The following is a 20,121-nucleotide window of genomic DNA, read 5'->3' as shown; positions in this document are numbered from 1 at the left end:
AGCCATCTCCATACAGCAGTGTGATAGACAGAAGGCCGTCAATACACCAGGGAGTAAAATGAAGGCACCGATCAGCGACTGGAAACAAACAAATTAAATGGATGCCCTGTGCACACAGAAGACACCGGATAGGTTTTCGGCACCAAGCTGCGGATACGGTCTCGAGAATAGGAACGGAGGCTGGAGAGGAACAGTAATCTCTCACACCGGATAACTGGTTTCAAAGCAAACTGCTTCTTTGTCAAAAGGAAGAAGTGGTTCGCTTTGAAACCAGTTCTGTACACAAATTACTGTATTTATTGGCATATAACATTCACTTTTTTACCCAGAAAATAGAGGGTAAACTGTGCCTGCATGTTATACGCAGGGGGCTGTGAAAAGTTTTTTCCCTCAAACTTCCCTCTTAAAAGTTAAGGTGTGTGTTATACGCCGATAAATACGGTACGCAGGAAAGCCATAGCTGCAAAAAGCAATTTTTTTGCCAGTTTACGTTATAGCCGCTTCAGATTGTGTGTGCCGTTCAGTGCAGGAGTCAAGGACCCCTAGAGAAGGGGAAAGACCTTTGACCTTGCCACAAATTCTGCTTTTCTCTACTGTTGCAATCCCCTTGTGTTGAAAATATACAATATATCATATCGGTTTCATTGTTAAACAGGTTAAGCCACTGAACGTAAACCACATCAAGACTTATGAAAATAGGTTTTATTCTTTTACAGGACAATGCTAATATAGTTGTATCAGGTCACTGAAGATTCTATTAATAAACCATTCATATACATATTACCCACCCAACCCCCCCAGGCTTCTGCAGGCATAACTTTTTTGTATAGTGCCTTTAAATATATATAAATATTCACTTCTGTCCAAAACATTTTGAAATGGCAATTAGCAATAAGTGCCCTTCACATTCTAGGTCCACACTATTTTGAAATAGCAGGAAAACATTCTAAGTGCACTTTAAATGCATGGTTAATAAAAGTAGTGCAAACATTCATTTACAAAACAGTTTTCTGTATTTTCCATAAGCAGCATTGGTTATGATGACAAGCACATCAGCTGCACCGTCTTCTGGCAGTACTTTCACTTCCTGTACAGAAGCCTCTTTGTAAAGCCAACTAAGAAAAACAACAGAAAAAGAGTTGGTTACACCACTGTTTGACCTATAATAATGTCCCAGGTTACAATGCTCTATACAATAAAAAATAGGATTTTTTTTAAACTCCCCGTAAAATCCTTTTCTATGGAGTCCATGGACGGACACAGCTCCTTAAATCTTGACAAGTGGGTTATGTTATTTAAATACATGTTACAGGGGGCGGTCCCTCCAGACATAACCCTCCTCACTGCAGCATGCAGCCTCAGTTCATAACAAGCAGTACAAACCTAAAAAAGAAGGGGTGGGTGCTGTGTCCGTCCATGGACTCAGAGAAAAGGATTTTACGGTGAGTACAAAAAATCCTATTTTCTCTTATCGTCCATGGACGGACACAGCTCCTTAAATCTTGACAAGTGGGATATCCCCAAGCAGTGTCAAAAACCAGGGGTGGGAAATATATCAGTAAAAAAGGGGTGGAGGTGGACATGGTATAATTGGATTTTGTAAAAGCTTTCAATACAGTTCCGCACACACGGCTCATGTGTAAGGAAAAGTCTACAGGATTAGAAATATCAGTTTGTAAATGGATAGAAAATTGCCTAAAAGACAGAATTCAGAGAGTATTGGTTAATGACTCTTACTCTAAATGGTCTAAGGTTATAAGTGGTGTACCCCAAGGTTAAGTGCTGGAACCCTTACTTTTTCTATATCTTTATAAATGATATTGGGTCTGGGATTAAAAGTACAATTTATGCCTTTGCAGATGACACCAAGCTATGCAGTGTAACAACATCCTTACAGGATGTCTCCAATTTACAAGCCAACCTCAATGCTCTGTCTAATTGGGCGACTATGTGGCAGATGAGGTTTAATGTTGATAAATGTTACGCACTTAGGGGCTAAGAATATGCATGCATCATACATACTAGGGGAGTACAACTGGGGGAATCAATGGTGGAGAAGGATCTGGAGGTGTTGGTATATCACAAGCTCAGTAATAGCAAATTTAGAGGGAGTATGAATGCTTTTTAAGGCACTGTATGTTCATAGTGTGAACCAAGGCTTAATATAGGAAGGGAGTTTGGTATCTAGTGTAACTGCTGGTTTTTAAATAGGTTGTTTCACGCATTATAAAATGTTTCTATTAGACAGGATTTATATAGCGCCAACAGTTTGCACAGCACTTTACAAAATGAAGGCAGATATTACAGTTACAATAAAATTTGGTACAAGTGGAATCAAAGGGCCCTGCTCGTTAGAATTTACAATCTAAGAGGGAGGGTCAAGCGATACAAAAATGTAGTGGGAGATGAGCTGATGGAGAAAGTAACCACACAGTGTATTAGAAGCAGGATAGGCTTCTTTTAAGAAAAGGGTTTTCAGGGATCGTCCAAAGATGTATAGATAATGAGAATCTGACATATTGGGGTAGGGAGTTCCAAAGGATGGGAGAAGTCCTGGAGGTGAGCATAGGAGGAGGTGACAAGGGAGCTAGATTGCAGAACTTGAAGGGACTGAAGAGAGCCATTTGGTTGAAAATGATCTATTCAAAATGGAGGATCTGCCAATGACAGCACAAGACAGACAGGAAACCTACAAGAAAACATGGACTATTTGGAATATGTTTTTACTTTTGGAGGAAGGCAAGGCCCTTTAGGGTTTTAAGCCCCTAAAAAATACATTAAAAAAAAAAGACAGAAGATCTCTGTTGGCATGTGCCAGAAATGTAACTCAAGCCAGATGCCACCTCTCCCCTCCTTTCCCTCACAGTCCCCTACCCCCCCCCCCCACCCCCTTTCCAGCATTTTTTCTATTTTTAATTTATCTATTCTTCTTTTCTTAAGATATATTGTATATTTAGAATATGTAATAAAAACTATATTTGATAAAAATAAAAGGGATCTATTCGTATTACGAATTATCTATAATATGTATTTGAAGTGCAGACATGTATTTGAGTCTTTTAGCTTTAACATCTAAAATAATTTAACTAAAATAGATTGTTGATTGGTAGATGCCATACACTGGAACAGATTTACAAACGTAGTGGACCTGGATAATCTTACATACCTTAACTGAGCACTTTCCAGATTTACTCGGATTGTGGCAGCTATCCTCCCTGTAGTCTCCATCACACCAGTCTCTATACATTGTCTGAGGCCTTCCAAGCCATATCCATGAAGTGCAGACACAGAAACAGCTGTGTCTTTAGTTTCATGTCTAGAACGATTAAAACAATTCCTTTAAACAAAAAAGTAAACAGGATCTATAGTCGAAGAAAAAAATAAATAAGTTCTCATGGAAACCCCCCTAGATCTGGCTTCACTGCTCCAGATCTAGCATGCAATGCAGGAGTCTGCAAATGGTTACTTCCATCAGAACTTAATCACATGTGATTTGTTTTGTGACAGATTTCAGTCACCTATTTATGATCCTAATCCTTTAAACTTCCCATGAGTTATCCTATACATATTCATTGTTCCTCTCATAGGTAGCAAATGTATGGGTTTGCATCAAGACAATCAAAAAATTAAAAACAAGCTTCTCACTCACAAAATGTAGAAAACACACACACACACACACCAGTTGCACTGCATCTATATATCTGTTTTGATGGAGTTTATCTTCAACAACCTCAATGCCAAACACTCCCACATCCACATGCTAGGGCGATACAAAGATCCCCAAAATGACCCCTATTTGGAAAGCAGACAGTCCAAGGTATTTAGTAAGAGGCATAGCGGGTTTTTAAAGTTGTAATCTCAGTCAGAGATGCAGCGATTACCCCAAATTTATAACCAGAGAACCTAAATCCACATAAACTGTTAAGGAGGAAAATTATAAGGACGAGGTCTCATTTTAAGCTTGAAAGAAAAGAAGCTCCTATTGAGATCAGCGATCTTTGTGCAATATTTAAAACCTGTACACATTGATTAGCAAATATTCATGGCCATCACAAAATATATAGGAAATTTCCTAAATCCATCCCATGCTGAAACATTTATCTTTGAACTGTGTTGGACATGCAACCACACAGAAAAAAAATGCCTTTGCTGAATCTTCATTTTTGTTTCTTGCACAAAAATAAAACCTCAAGACAGACTGGAGCATAAAATGTAGTTACATACATAAAACCAAGTTCACTTACCCCTCAACCAAGTCAATTTTATTGTGCACCTCAATCATTGTATCAAGGAGCTTCTGGGGAACATTCAAGTTGGAGAGAACATTCAGAACACTTTTCTTCTGATTGATAGCTTCAGGGTGACTTATATCTCTCACGTGAATTAATAAATCCTGGTAAGTAAACCATACATGGAGTCAGTGACTGAACAGCTGTACCGGAGATAAACAACTATCATTCTGCCATGATGAATATACAAAAATAAAAAAAATGCAAGTTTAATAGTTAAAAAAATATATATATATTTTTACCAAAACCGAGACAAGAATATAAATGTTGCCTGAACTTTAGGGACAGTACAGGTACAATGTAATATTACCAGGGCCGGCGCTAGCGCAAGGCAACTTTGGCACTTGCCTTATGGCGCTAGCGCCAGCCTCCTCCCTCCCTCCTCTCCTTCCCTGAGCCTGCGCTCCCCACCGCCGCAGTGTTTTCTATCTTCACCAAGTCCTTCCTCCTGAGTCCTGCGTCACGAACTTCATCTTCTCCACCCCAGCGGCGCAGCTGCACACTGTCCTCTCCAGCTGCCGGCCGGGTGGGGTTTGTCCTGAGGGGGGGGGGGGGTCTGGATGTACTAATGGAGGGGGCGGTTTTGTACTAATTGTGGTGGATGGCTCTGTACTAATTGTGGTGGATGGCCAAGTTGTGGGGGGCTCTGTACCAATTGTGGTGGATGGCCAAGTTGTGGGGGGCTCTGTACTAATTGTGGGGGATGGCTTGTGGGGGGCTCTGTACTAATTGTGGGGGGTTCTGTACTAATTGTGGGGGATGGCTTGTGATGGGGGTCTGTACAAATGGAGGGGGTGGTTTGTCCGGGGGTCTGTACTAATGGATGGGGGGGAGGGGTCTCTACTAATGGGGGGTGGTTTATGGGGGGGGGTCTGTACTAATTGAAGCGGGAGGTTTTGTCCTGAGGGGGGGTCTGTACTAATGGAGGGGGGGTGGTTTGTCCTGGGGGGCAGCAATGTGTGTGGGCTGCCGCTGCGGGCGACATCTGAAGGACGAGTCCAAACCACGCCGCGCTAACCATACAGGCCGGACACACGCCCGCAGTGCCGCCGCCGTGACTTGCAAGGCTTCAGAAACAGGTAAGGGGGACCGGTTTTAAAGTTTCCTGTTTAAAAAAAAAACACCAAATCCCTGCAATAATATATTAAGCAGCCTGTATAATGTATTATTGATGGGATTTGTAGTCCTCTAACTGCTGGTTATCTGCATTGCGTTTTATATAATGTACTATTGCTGGGATTTGTAGTCCTCTGTAACTGCTGGTATTCTGCATTGCGTTTTATATAATGTATTGCTGGGATTTGTTGTTCCTCTATAGCTGCTGGTATTCTCCATTGCGCAGTATAATGTATTATTGCTGGGATTTGTAGTTCCTCTATAACTGGTCAGTGGTAATCTGCATTGCGCAGTATAATCATTATACAGCGCAATGGAGAATACCACCAGCTATAGAGAAGCAATAGTACATTATATACAACGTAATGCAGAATAACGCCATCTATGCTATCTTTCTCTGTAAAAGATAAATAAGTTAAACGATCACTTTAAGCATCATAACCATTAAAGATTAATGGAGCACAGATATAATGTATGGCGTGTGTGTGCGTCCGGGGGGGCGGCAAAATGCACCTTCGCCTTAGTTGGAAAAAATCCTTGCACCGGCCCTGAATATTACATCAACTTTTTGCAATAACTACAATTATTAAACATGGGCTCTGTTTCCATCTATTGTTTTTCAACTAGAATTGTCTACCAATTGTCAGGCACCCCTCACCCCCTCCATTTATGTGCAGGTTGGCAAAATGTCTCCTGCTGTGGCCTTCTGCCCCCATTGTGCAAAAAAAGTATATAGCAGTGTGCAGAGGATTCATCCAGTGTTAACATGTGGTCACACCCCTTTAGCGCCTGACAGATTAGAGAGCGAGAGAGAGAGCGAGAGAGCGAGATTACACTCACACTATATCATTTTAATATTAGCGGTCGACTGATATGGGTTTTTGTCTGGTTGATGCCGATATATGATGCAGATTTTTGCTGCCGATATTTTAGGCCAATTTTTTTTTTTTAACTCACCCACTCCCACCTGCTTGCTCCTGTCACTGTACCACACACTATGTCCTCAGTACAGCTGGCACTGTTTGGCACTGGCAGGTTTCACACTGAGCCCATAGTGCAACTGTGAGACATTAATGGCTGGGTGAGTTATTTTGAGGGGACAGCAAATTTACACTGATACAAGCTGTACACTCACTACTCAGTGTTGTCACATGAAGACTCTCTCTATTAATATATATAATTTATTACACACACAAAGCTGAACTTCAGTCTTTTTTTCATCTTTCCATCCAACAAATCTTCTGCCCTTGTTTTAACTTTGGATAGTAAAACTTTTTTCTGCCAGTAAATACCTTATACAGCCCACTTCATGTTTGGTAAAAAGACTAGGCTTATGACATGCACAGCTCTCACTCTTGTGAAAGCTTTCCAGGAAGGGAGGGAGGATGAGTCATAAGAAAGCCAATGAGAGCTGCAGAGCTGGAGGTGTGTGTCTGTAAATCCAGCAAATGAACAGGCAGCATTTACAGCTGCCCACAGTTAAAATGATTGCAGCCACACTCAGTGAAGGAAGATTTATGCAGCATATTTGCCAAGTACAGAATCACAGTATATATAAAATATGCATAGTGGTTGGAGTGAAGCTACAAAATGGCAAAGATGTTTTTATTACAAATTATGTGAGCAGACTGCAGTTTATTGTTAAGGCTGTTGGTAAGCTGCACAGGAACCCCTCATCCCTATACTCAGGTCCCTTCTGGATTTTCAGAAACCTAAACCATGAGTGTGCATGAACCCTTATACCTTATTGGTGAAGTACTTCGCGTCCCGTGTCTTATGATGCTTATAGCCATGATGCATCATATTGCTCCCTGAAATTCTGCTCCTGACCGTTTCCTAGATTGCTGCTCTGTGATCCTCTAAAATTGTGCCCTTTAGTTATAATCTATTCAGTAGCTGTGCAGAGATCCTGCTGTTTGTTCCCTGATGGACCCCGGACTGCTATTGTACCCCCTCTGGACTTGACCTCTGCCCCACCATACTGCCACCTTGTGGCCCTGATGATTTTCCCTTGTCCTATTTTGCTTCTGTGCTCTTTTGGACTCCTCCCCCCACAGTACACTGGACTGTTGTCACCGTACTCCTGGATCTGTCCCATTGCACATTCCTGGATAACACCCTGGCTCCACTGCATTTATACTGCGAGCCCTGTAGAATTAGCCTTTGTCTAGAATAGTAGTAAATCCCTAGTGTGCTGTACCATCTACGAAAGCAACCCTGTGCTTAGCATACTGAGCCACTGTTCCACCCACGCTTCAGGCACAAGTACATTCTCTGATTATATAGAAGAACTGTTAGTTTTAACATGCGCACATGTGTACCTCAACTGATTTATGGTGGTATTATAGAATGTTATGTACTGTATATGTGAAGATACACCCGTTTATCATTTAAAAACACATTACAGAGCTGTTCTAAATTCAAAAGTAATTACCGAATGAATGACATCCTCTAGTGTGGCAGAAAAAGACTCTATTAAACTGTGTGGAAGCTGAGAGAGAAAGCCAATGGTATCAACATATATAACTGGCATACGACAAGGAAGCAATCCACCGTGGGCTGTGACATCAAGTGTGGCAAAAAGCTGGTCACGTGGCTGAAGGCTTATATCACCAGTGAGCGCCTTTATCAGGGTTGTTTTTCCTGCAAGTAAGCAAAAACACAACTACAATGTTGCATCTTCCTTAGAATATTGCAGTAGACATGATAAACAAGTTCTATACATACCAGAGTTGGTATAACCCATTACAGAGATTATTGGAAACTCCCGCCGTTTGCGCTGTGTCCTCAGTAGTGTCCTCTTCCTACTTAGTTCAAATAAAGCTCTCCTAAGCTTTATCTCTCTCCCCTTCAGCAATCTTTGTTGGACCTCCACTAATGTTTCACCTGAAGGAGGAACATCACATAAAATCTTCTGGCGACACATTTTACTCAGTGGTTTCTTAAATAAATCATTTTAAATAGAGCTAGCACATAAACCATACTTCTTTTAATTCCTTGTGCAGGATTTGAACTGGGAGAAGGTTAATCAGTATACAAAGTTAATTGAAGCTCTACTTTTTTGCAGAGTGCGGTCAAGCTATAAACTTGCCAACGGGATTTATGACCTCATGTGCTACTGCTCCATTACTGTCCAATCACCAGGCTAGAAAAACTGACTAGAGAAGAAATGTTCTCTTGTAGTCACTCAAAGGTTACCATGATCCTAGGGGGTAAATGGGATTTGAACCATACCCTAGCTTTAAGCAGAACTCCAGGGATCTGCAAAAAATCACTTAGTACATTTTATAAAAAAATTAAAAAAAACGCAGAGGTGATCAAATACCACCAAAAGAAAGCTCTATTTGTGGGGAAAAAAACATTTGGGTACAGTGTTGCATGACCGCGCAATTGTCATTCAAAGTATGACAGCGCTGAAAGCTGAAAAATGGCCTGGGCAGGAAGGGGGTTTAAGTGCCCAGTTCTGAGGTAGTTAAACTTGCAATTTCAGAGTTTGTTTTTTACACCCTAGAAACAAAAATTAAATGCATCACATCCTACCAGTCCTTCAATGGAGGCGACTTTAGTTTACTTTTTTTAAATGTTATTTTCACCTGGTGATGCTGCCAATAACACGTTTGAATCACAACACTCACAGTACGGTATCTATAACGGAAAAGCAATGTCACTCTAGGACAGGAAGTATGTCAGGATTATAGAACCCCACCTATTTATCTCCAGATCTTTGAGGGATTCGTTCTTTAGCTCACAGAGGAGTAAAAAGCATAGGACTTTGAGCTCAGTGGCATTTTAGTAGAATAAATGGGTATTGTGTGTACCTACAACACAAGGTTTTCAATGCTCTATAAGCAACCAAAAAGGGGGAAATTTCTATAAGGGAAGCTCATTGATGGGGTTTACAAACATACAAAAATAATCTGGCTTACCTGACCCCATTACATATCTTGAACCTCCACCCTGCTGGTCCAAGTGGGCCATTTCATTTCTTAGTTTGGATCTTTAAAAATGGAAAGAAGAAGAAAAAAAGAAACAAAATAATAAAAAAAAAAAAAAAAAAAAAAAAAATGAGATTTTACAAATCACTTTAAACTGTACATTTTTGCCTTACCTTGTAGAGATGGGGTTCACGTGCTGTACCTGTAACTTGTAGTGTCATAGCTGATTGACCCCCCTATGTCAATGCATTATTTACCTAGCTTGTTAATACAGAGACGACAGGTAGCTCCTTGTTCTGAATCACATGTCGCCCAGTGCATATGCCTTGCCATTTCCTCAGTGTTGCAGCACAAACAGGGGAATGCTAACGTAATGAAATGGTGATCTCTTTATCAATTGCTCTACCTGCTTGTAAGTCAGGTCTAAATAAATACTGCATCTGCACCAGTTCTAGACAGAGACCCAGGTCTCAGATGGAGTTTTTAGGAAGTGCATCAAAGGCGAGTATAAGTGGGTAAGAAAGAAGGTTTTTAAGACACCTAAATAAACAAACAGTGACAGACTAAGGCACATGTTGGGACCATTTTCCAATATACTATATCTTTATCTTGGTGCTTTGATCCAAATTACCAACTATAAATCATAAGTTGTTATATTTACAGTGAATCTACCTTAGTAATGGAAGTTTAGCCAGTGCAATCTGTAGCTTGGCTTCTTTTGTGCGGGCATTGTATTGGAAAATATTAAGGACCACTGTGTATCTGTCAAACACTTTCACTCCCCACGCTGTTTCCAGTTCATTCTGCAAGTAAAAATATACAGTAAACTAAAGAACTGAGGTTCATTTGAAACATCTAACAAGTATTTTACAAGGTTTTTTTAAATGGTTACAAGTGTTTATCTACTAATGTAAATATGCATATTTATATACTGTGTGCACAAGAATAAGCTGAAATGGGACATCGGGTGAACAAAATCATACCATCCTTTAATTTAGGTTGGCCATGTAGGCCCCTTTCACACAAACGAACCATCTATCCGTTTTTCTTCCATCCGTCTACAGACAACAATGCATTCCTATCGGCAAACGAATGACCATCCGTTACTATCTGCTTCCGATTTTAGCAGTTTTTTAAAACGTACAAAGCTACGTCAACGGACAATGTCCGTCAACGTCTGATTAGTTAAGATCTGTGTTGAATAATCCCCCCCCCATCTGTGAACTCAACCTATGACCCAGGCAGTATTTGGACAATAGGAAGTACATCCCCAAGGAGAACCATGGCCAGAGATGTCTCCCATGCGCAACTCCTGGTCACAATGTTCTTTTTCTTGCTCTCCTTTCTCCACATCTATAAAAATGACAAACAACGTCACGCTGTCCCAAAAATTGTTGGAATCCATCGCACAATGCAGATAGCACACACACACACGGATAAAAGGAAGAACACAGCAAGGACAAGTCACTCACTGAAAACTGCAATGCAGCATGGGAGGAGCAATGCCTTCTGGGTAATAACGAATCGAAACGGATGTAAACGGGTAAATTAATGAATCGGAAGAAACCACGGATAAGAACAGATACGTTTTTAATGTGGCTAAACTGATGGGGGCCGTATGCAGACAGCCAAAATTCGACGAATGATGTGTCGTCAATGAGGATGCCCATTACCATAAACAAACAGTAGGGAAGTTTGGTAGAAGATTTAAAATCAAATTTACTTTCATTTTAATTTCTTGCAGTTAATTGGAAGTCTTAAACCTTCCAGTTATGCGGCCTACAGGATTGGACACTGGTTGGAAAAAAATAGTAAATAATTGGGCCAGCCCAGGGTGTAATCCCTACCGCTACCAGCATCCTCAGTTTTGTGGCAAAGCAGTATCAAGTGTATAAACATAAACAGACAGTGAGAACCCATGTCCCTCAATGAATTTGAAGAAAATAATTTTACAGTGTGTAGAAAAGTGTGAACAGAAGACCAGGTGGCAGTCCTACATATCTAGGAAACAGAGGCCTGATGCTGAAAAGCCAAGAGGTGATCACTGTCCTAGTAGAGAGAGCCTTAAATGGAGAAGGGGGAACCCAGGCATTAACCCTTTCGCTGCCAGGGCATGTGCTCCATTTTGTACACTCAGGTGGCCAGACCATTTTTGCAATTTTTCCATTGTTTTTCTATTTTTCACTTATAGCTTTCAGAATTTGTGAAAGACACACCGCCCCCCCCCCCCCCAACTCGTATATATTTTCTGAAAGCACACGATTAGTAGGAAAAAAAAAAAAAAGAGGAAGAAGTGCTACTGATTTATTTGTAGACCCGCGGTATTTGCGCAAATATTTAATCGAACCAATATATTTGCAAAAAATACACTAAAACCATTATTAGCAGATAAAAGCACAGCTAATTCACAATTAGCAATTCCTGCTAATCCCTACTAAATATAAAAGCTTAATCTGTATAGAGTGAATGACAAAAAGTTAATGTTTTTACATTGCACCTTTTTGCAAAATGGTGAAAAATCAAACGTACCCTAAAATTTATCTAAAAATCTGAAGGTTTTCATTTTTCAATTACAGCTTTCAGGATTTGAAAAGACCCCTCAAACTAGACATCTTGTAATAGCACATGAACTGTAGAATGAAAAGTGCTACTGATTTTTTTGGGCCCCGCAATAATTGCGCAAAATGTTCATCATATTGCTATTTTTTACAAACAAAATACACTAAAGTCCAAGTCACATGATTAGAGCCAGAGGCTCTCATTGGCTAGAAAAAGGTTTGGCTTGGGAGCCCATATCTTTTTTTTTGAGACAGAGAAAGGGACCTGAAGATAGTCCCTATCGCTTTACTTGAATCAATGAGAATCTGTATAGAGATTCCATTCATTCAGAAAATTACTTGCTTTCCAGCTGCTGGCGCTTAAAAGGCAGTGCTGTCGTGGCATTAATACACCGGCTCAGCCCTCCCCTTGCTCTCTGCACATGGAGGCCGGAACCACAACCACTGGCGCGCAGTGATGACGTCCCATTCGTCGGTAGCGACGCCCAGCATTTTCCGGGATTCGCAGTGTCCTGCAGCGAGAAGGCCATGCCTTCCCACCACCGATGCCGCTCGCCAATGTTCAGCCATCACTTCCTTCTCCCTGACCAGGTGCCTGAGGGACCGCCTTTTAAAGGGCTATGGGCAATGTGTTTCCTATCCAGTGGAGAAGCTCCATCTCTCAGGGGCTCTCCTGAAAGACGACTGGGGGAAAGATAATTGGGAAAAACAGGGAATAATGGCACCCAGTGATTAATAAACATGAGCTCCTGGTGCCTGGCCAGAATCGCCTACTCACTAATAAGTCTTCAGAGGCAGGGCAAACAGGAAAAAAAAACAAAAAACAGCGGCACCAGACCATGAAAGTGCTCCACAGCCAACTTAACTGGTACATAGTCTAAAAAGTGCCAGCATGGAGCCCAGGGTATGGTCGCTTCCAGGCTCACATTCAACCCAGCTATATCAGGTTTTGGTACAGTCTAAAAGCCAGGCTATTTATTATTGTGCCAAATAGCTGCCAGTCACTGGATAAAACCAGCAGCAACAGTTTTAAGTAGATGATTGATTGATAGATGATTGAAGAAATGTAGCTAGAAAAAAATTCAATGGCTAACCTTTACATAAACAAAAGCTAAAAAGTGATGTCCATTCTCCTAGGACAGTGATCCAGATTTTTTGGAACTACATTTCCCATGATGCTCAGCTACACTGCAGAGTGCATGAGCATCATGGGAAATGTAGTTCCAAAACATCTGGGGTGCCAAGGTTCACCATCACTGTCCTAGGACAATGGTTCTCAACCTGTCCTCAAGTACCCCCCAACGGGCCATGTTTTCCTTTACTTTGCATAGCTGCTCAATATCAATGACATGGTATTGATAAGAGCTATTTTATCTAAGGAAGTTCCCAAAACATGGCCCGTTGGGGGTACTTGAGGACTGAGGTTGAGATCCACTGTCCTGGGACACTAGCAAACAACTGAGGCATGCTGGTAATAAGAAGGGTGATATCCTGAGCTGGCCTACAGTCTGCCGCTTTCCAATCCTTTTGTAGGCAGCAGTATAACGTAAAGGTTTTAGACTTCATCTCTCTCAAAGGAAGAAAAATATAGATATGCCCAACTCATTTTCTCATCTACTAAAACAATTTTAGACACAGTTAAATAATTTAATAGTTATTAATGCATAAATTTAGTTTGAATTATGTAATTTGCAATTTTTAAGTACCGGTATTTCATATATTGGAGCTTTACCTCACTCGAAGGAGATAGTCTTTCAACGTTCAAAAAAACTGCAGTGAGCTGAGGAATACCTTTAAACTTTTCTAAAAAAGAAAAAAAAGAAACAAGGGTTACAAATTTGATTATTAAAGCCGATTTCCAGGAATTCAGGAATTCAGCAACTGTGTAAAAAATTCAGGCCTACTATGAGTTAAGTCCAACAAGGTGCATATGACCTCCTGGATTTAGCCTCGTACACACGATAGGTTAACCAGAGGACAACCGTCTGAAGGACCGTTGTCCTAGGTTACCGATGAAGCTGACTGATGGTCCGTCACGCCTACACACCATAGGTTAAATAACCGATTGTGTCAGAACACGGTGACGTAAAACATGCGTGGATTTTTAACCGATGGTTGTGCCTACTAACGATCGGTTTTGACCTATCGGTTACCAATCCATAGGTTAATTTTAAAGCAAGTTGTCTTTCTTTTAACCTATGGTTAAATAACCTATGGGGCCCACACACGATCGGTTTTGTCCTTCAGACCGTTGTCCTCTGGTTAACCTATCGTGTGTACAAGGCCTAAGAGCACACATGTGACCCACATAAAAAGTATGACCAAGAGGTTAGACCATATTTTAAATCTACATATAGGTATGATATGCAGATAAATAACACTATCACTGCCACAGCCTGTTGTACTGTGTATCTTCACGCATGCCATAAGTCACTGCCATAGAGTACAGTATAATGGGCTGTGCAACAATGCCTGACCTGTCATAGAACCAAAAATGTATAAAAAATAAAATCAAGAGCCTGTAAGGTAATAGGTCTCAAAATTACTGGTGATGTCTTACCTTCAAGAGTAGGTCTATTTTTAGGGCATTTTCTTTAGTTCAATAACCTACTGGATCCAAATATACTGCAAAAAGCATAAGTGTAAACAATATTTTCAACATATTACCTGTAAGAGTCTGAAAGTTCCCTTTTCCAAAAATGTGTTTCTGATCAGGTGATTTTGTAGACATGATTAGCTTATCCACAACTGTCCAGTTAGGAATGCTGTGTACTAGAGCGACTGCTTCAGCAAGCAAAAGTTCAGCTGGAGAAAAAGACAAGGCCATTGGTAAAGATAGTTTATGGAATTCTACTCTGCAATGCACATTGCATTCTAATGGTAACATTTATCATAAACATCAGCACTTCAGTATTATTCAAATAACAATTCTCATTCAAGTGAAGCTGTCTTACCAGCAGAACTCATATGTATGGCTTTTAGAGTAAAATTGTGCAAAGACCACACATATTGTAAAATGAAAGCAGGGCCTTGAAGGATAGAAATAAGTCCCCTTTTACACTGGGGCGCATTTCAGGCATTTTAGCGCTAAAAATAGCACCTGTAAAGCGCCTCTCAAGCCACCCCAGTGTGAAAGCCCGAGTGCTTTTACACTGGGGCAGTGCACCTACAAAAAAAAAAAACACCTAAACTCAAGTTTAGGAGCTGTAGTGTGCATGAAGCCTTAGAAGGTTTTGTTGCTATTGGTCAAATGCTACTCGCTAGTCCTGTATATACCACTGACACAATTTGTAGTAGAGAGTTCCGTCCCAGGGCTGCTTAACCACTTAAGACCCGGACCATTATGCAGGTTAAGGACCTTGCCCCTTTTTGCGATTCGGCACTGAGTCGCTTTAACTGACAATTGCGCGGTCGTGCGACGTGGCTCCCAAACAAAATTGGCGTCCTTTTTTTCCCACAAATAGAGCTTTCTTTTGGTGGTATTTGATCACCTCTGCGGTTTTTATTTTTTGCGCTATAAACAAAAATAGAGCGACAATTTTGAAAAAAAAAACCTATATTTTTTACTTTTTGCTATAATAAAAATACCCCCAAAAATATATATATATAAAAAACTTTTTTTTTCCTCAGTTTAGGCCGATACGTATTCTTCTACCTATTTTTGGCAAAAAAAAAAAAAAAAGCAATAAACGTTTATCGATTGGTTTGCGCAAAATTTATAGCGTTTACAAAATAGGGGATAGTTTTATTGCATTTTTATTAATAATTATTTTTTTTACTACTAATGGCGGCGATCAGCGATATTTTTTTGCGACTGCGATATTATGGCAGACACATTGGACAATTTTGACACATTTTTGGGACCATTGTCGGGATAGCGCGTCATCACGACTTACAAGTTGGGATCCGCCAGCTGCCCTGATTGATGACAGCCTCTCCCCGCCCCTCCACTGCTCAGCGCTCCAATGAGCATGGAGAAGCAGAGAGGAAAAACGCAAAACTGACAATCAGCAACTTTCCTCTCTGGGATCTGTGAGAACCGAGCCATCGGCGGTGTTCGGTGGCTCGGTTCTCAGTGCAGAGATGCCGGGGGACAGATGGAGCATCGGTCTGATGCTCCATCCACCAAGGAAAGTATAAATCTTAAAAAAAAAAAAAAAAAAACACATACTTCTCTTTTACGTATTCTTGTTACATCCGTCATCTGTCATTATTTAATGAAATGTTCTACTTATATTTGTATGATCTCTCTTTGTACATCTCAAAACCCCAAAAACAAACTATCATGTAGCCTTAATTAAATAGGTTATTGTCTATAGACCGATTATTCCTACCAGAAGAGATAGATTGGAAAATAAATCAAGTATTGAGGTATGCATGGCCACGATAAGGTTGACCATATACTACTGTACAATCTCCTTAAGATCTACCTATACACAATCAGATGGTACAGTGTATGGACAACTTTAGATGCAAAGCCCCAGTGAACATCTGTGTAGTGCCTTCTTTTTGGGCACACTACCATTAAGCTCCGTTAGGCTGCATTCACACCTGAGCGTAGCGTCTTTGAGCGTTTCTTTGCAAATTGCGTGTTTTAATACAGCAATTTTGAGATTTGCCATTTTTTTTAGTAGCCAATAGAGAAAACCATTATCTGATGCATCATTTGTTGCTAGGCATTTCAGCTTTTCCATTATCTTACCTTTTTTTTTTATTACTTTTTTTTCCTTAGGGTAAGGGGTTGGAATTAAAGTGAGACTAAAGTCCCGTTTTTTTTGTTAAATATAACAAACATGCTATACTTACCTCATATGTGTAGTGGTTTTGCACAGAGCAGCCCAGATCCTCCTCTTCTCAGGTCCTTCTTCAGTGCTCATGGCCCCTCCCCTCTTGTTGAGTGCCCCCCACAGCCAGTAGCTTGCTGTGGGGGCAACCAAGTCGCAGTTCCCTGTGTCCATTCAGACACAGAGCTGTGACCCAGCCCTGCCCCCTTTCTCTCATTGACTTTGATTGACAGCAGTGGGAACCAATGGCGCTACACTGCTGTCTCAGCCAATGAGGGGGCGGAGACCCGGACACCCGAGTCTCTCATGCAACATCGCTGGATTTAGATGGACCTCAGGTAAATATTAGGGGGGCTGCTGCACACAGAAGGTTTATTATCTTAACCACTTCCGGACCGCCCACATACTGCGGCAGGGCGGCCCGGCTGCGCGAACTGATGTACCTGTATGTCAGTCCGTGCATCAGATACAGCGGGCGTGCCATGGGAGAAATCGCAGTATAGAGAGGCAGAACAGGCATCTCCCTATGTAAACAAGGCGGATCCCTGTTCTGACAGGGGAAATAAAATATCAGCTGTTCCTAGTGATCAGGAACAGCGATCTCCCTCTACTCCCAGTCTGTCCATCTCCCTGACAGTTAGAAAGCACCTCTCTAGGGAACACTTACCCCTTTTATCACCCCTAGTGTTAACCCATTCCCTGCCGTGCCATTTATACAGTGATCAGTGCATTTTCATAGCACTGATCAAAATGTGTCACTCAGGGTGAGCTTTGTCCACTGCAAACCCGCTAAAAGAATGGCTAATACCCGCCATTAGGGATGAGCTCCGGCGTGTTCGCACAGTCCACGTGCAGAGCACACCAGGAAGTCTGCACGGCGCTGCGCTAACCACACGCAGGGAGACTTTTCCTGATCTCTGCAGCCGAGTATCGGGACAATGTCTCCCTGCCTGCGATTAGTGCAGCGCCATGCAGACTTCCTGGCGGGCTCTGCACGTAGAATGTGCAAACACGCCGGAGCTCATCCCTACCCGCCTTTACTAGAAAAAATAAATAAAAAGTCCCTAAATATTTCTCCTATTTTGTAGATGCTTTTGCACAAACCAATCAATATACACTTATTGCAATTTGACAAAAAGATATCAAAAGCGCGGCTCTCAAGTGCCAAGTGGACGTCTTTTAAAGTGCATTACCCGCGCGCGCCTCTGGGGGGCGGGCAGTGGGTAAACACTGTCCCGGCGCATCGCTGAAGAGCCGATGCGTGTACCTGGCGGCTGCGATGTCCGCCGGGTACACGCGATCATCGGTAACACAGCAGGGACGTGGAGCTCTGTGTGTAAACACAGAGCTCCACGTCCTGTCAGAGGAGAGGAGACCGATCTGTGTCCCTTGTACATAGGGACACAGCATCGGTCACCTCCCCCAGTCACCCCCTCCCCCCACACAGTTAGAACACACCCAGGATACACATTTAACCTCTTCCTCACCCCCTAGTGTTAACCCCTTCCCTGCCAGTCACATTTATACAGCAATTAGTGCATTTTTATAGCGATGATCGCTGTATAAATGTGAAAGGTCCCAAATTTGTGTCAAAAGTGTCCGATACGTCCGCCGCAATATTGTAGTCCCAATAAAAATCGCAGATCGCCATTGCTAGTAAAAAAAAAAAAATACAAAAAAAATCATAATTCTGTTCCCCATTTTGTAGGCGCTAAAACTTTTGCGCAAACCAGTCGCTTATTGCGATTTTTTTTTTTTACAAAAATACGTCGAAAAATACGTATCGGCCCTAACTGAGAAAAAAATTGGGATATTTATTATAGCAACAAGTAAAAAATATATATATTTTTAAAAAATTGTTTCTCTTTTTTTGTTTATAGCGCACAAAATAAAAACCGCAGAGGTGATCAAATACCACCAAAATAAAGCTCTATTTGTGGGGGGAAAAAAAAGGACGTCAATTTTGTTTGGGAGCCACGTCGCACAACCGTGCAAATGTCAGTTAAAGCAACGCAGGTCCGGGAAGCTGAAATTTGGCCTGGGCACGAAGGGGGTTTATGTGCCCAGTAAGCAAGTGGTTAATAAGCAATCTGCGTGCAATTTCCATTCAAGTCTGTGTAGTTCCAAATGGCACTGCACTAAACTCGCTTAGGACTCCAAAATCTCATTGCATATATGTGAACGGCCTCCAAAAACTTATGTCATGCAATTCCATGTGTTCTGAAACCCATCAGAAATCACATAAGTGTGAAGCAGAAGCAGAAGCCTCGCAGCGCCCTCTAATGGTCATTATTATTATTATTACCAGTTGTGTCATGCGGCTTCTTAGCCCCCCATTTAACATCTGGATGTACAATGAAAATCCTCTGCGCCCCAAAGAGGGCGGGCGCCTGAGAAAGCAGAAGCTCCTCCACATCCTCGTCTTCCTCCTCGATCGTTTCCGCTTCACCCCAGCCCCCCACTAGCGGAGACTTCCCCTCTCCCGGACCCGAGCCCTTCCACAGAGTGCGGAACCCCAAGGTGTCCAGCCGCTCAGGACCGAGGAACGGCACCACGTGACTGCCATACCGAGAGCAGCCCGGGGAGACGGTGACCCTCCGCCCCATGTGACATGCCCTCACCACCCCCAGCAGCCGACGGAGTGACATTGTACACTAGCCCAGGCTCCATGTGTGTCATGTGACCTGCCTCTCACACCACGTGCTGCGGTGGGGCGGGGACTCTGGTCACGTGGGTGGGTCATTACATAATACTGTAGCTCTGTATATAGTAGTAGTACCAGTGTGTAGATAGAGCAAGCAGAAACTAACCTTACAATCCTATTCTGCAGACAGCAGTTGGAGCTTTTTCTTTTTAGGCTTCCTAGCCATCTGTTGTATTGCTCCATAGGCTCAAGCTACAGTTTACAGCATTAAATGATTACCTCATATTATTGTCATTTATCGTTTGTTTTTGTAACCACTTGCCCTCCGGAAGATTTATCCCCCTTCGTGATCAGGTCATTTTTTTTTTCGATACGACACTGCGTTACTTTAACCACTTGCCGACCAGCCGCCGTCATTATACTGCGGCAGGTGGGCGTGTGCCCACTGCACGGCAGGTTAGCCAATGCGTGTGGCCGGCGGCCGTGATGTCCACTGGCCACCAGCGCATACCTCCCAACATTTTGAGATGGGAATAAGGGACACCTACTAACAAACGTATGTAGGTATAGGACACGCCCCCTGACGCACACCCTTAAAGGAGAATTAACCAAAAAAAGGTTAATTATATCCACAAGGACTTTTTTTTGCCACTATTATTCCTTTATATTGGCGTTTAAAATGTACACATGCAGCAATTAAAAAATTGGATGAGAGGTTTAGCACTGGAAAATACCCATTTAAAAATATAAAACGTGCATTTTATATACAACTATATAGATCAGACCAAAATGAGG

The 20,121-nt window shown here is 41.9% G+C and overlaps 1 protein-coding gene across 1 annotated transcript; it reads right to left on the bottom strand.

Moving 5' to 3' along the window:
- Positions 1 to 682: 682 nt before the first annotated feature.
- Positions 683 to 19,376, bottom strand: GTPBP6 (GTP binding protein 6 (putative)). The gene is made up of 10 exons (XM_040336286.1): positions 18,988 to 19,376; positions 14,566 to 14,703; positions 13,631 to 13,701; positions 10,013 to 10,143; positions 9,332 to 9,402; positions 8,133 to 8,291; positions 7,840 to 8,048; positions 4,245 to 4,393; positions 3,167 to 3,316; positions 683 to 1,115 (listed from the first exon to the last, which is right to left on the bottom strand). The coding sequence occupies exons 1-10, from the start codon at positions 19,328 to 19,330 to the stop codon at positions 992 to 994; spliced, it is 1,545 nt and encodes a 514-aa protein (XP_040192220.1). The 5' UTR covers positions 19,331 to 19,376; the 3' UTR covers positions 683 to 991.
- Between the last annotated feature and the right edge of the window lie 745 nt (positions 19,377 to 20,121).

The sequence above is a fragment of the Rana temporaria genome, chromosome 2 (assembly GCF_905171775.1).
Source record: "Rana temporaria chromosome 2, aRanTem1.1, whole genome shotgun sequence".
NCBI classification, from domain to species: Eukaryota; Metazoa; Chordata; class Amphibia; order Anura; family Ranidae; genus Rana; species Rana temporaria.
Note: the sequence above shows the minus strand (reverse complement) of the source record. Positions and strands in the feature narration are given on the sequence as shown.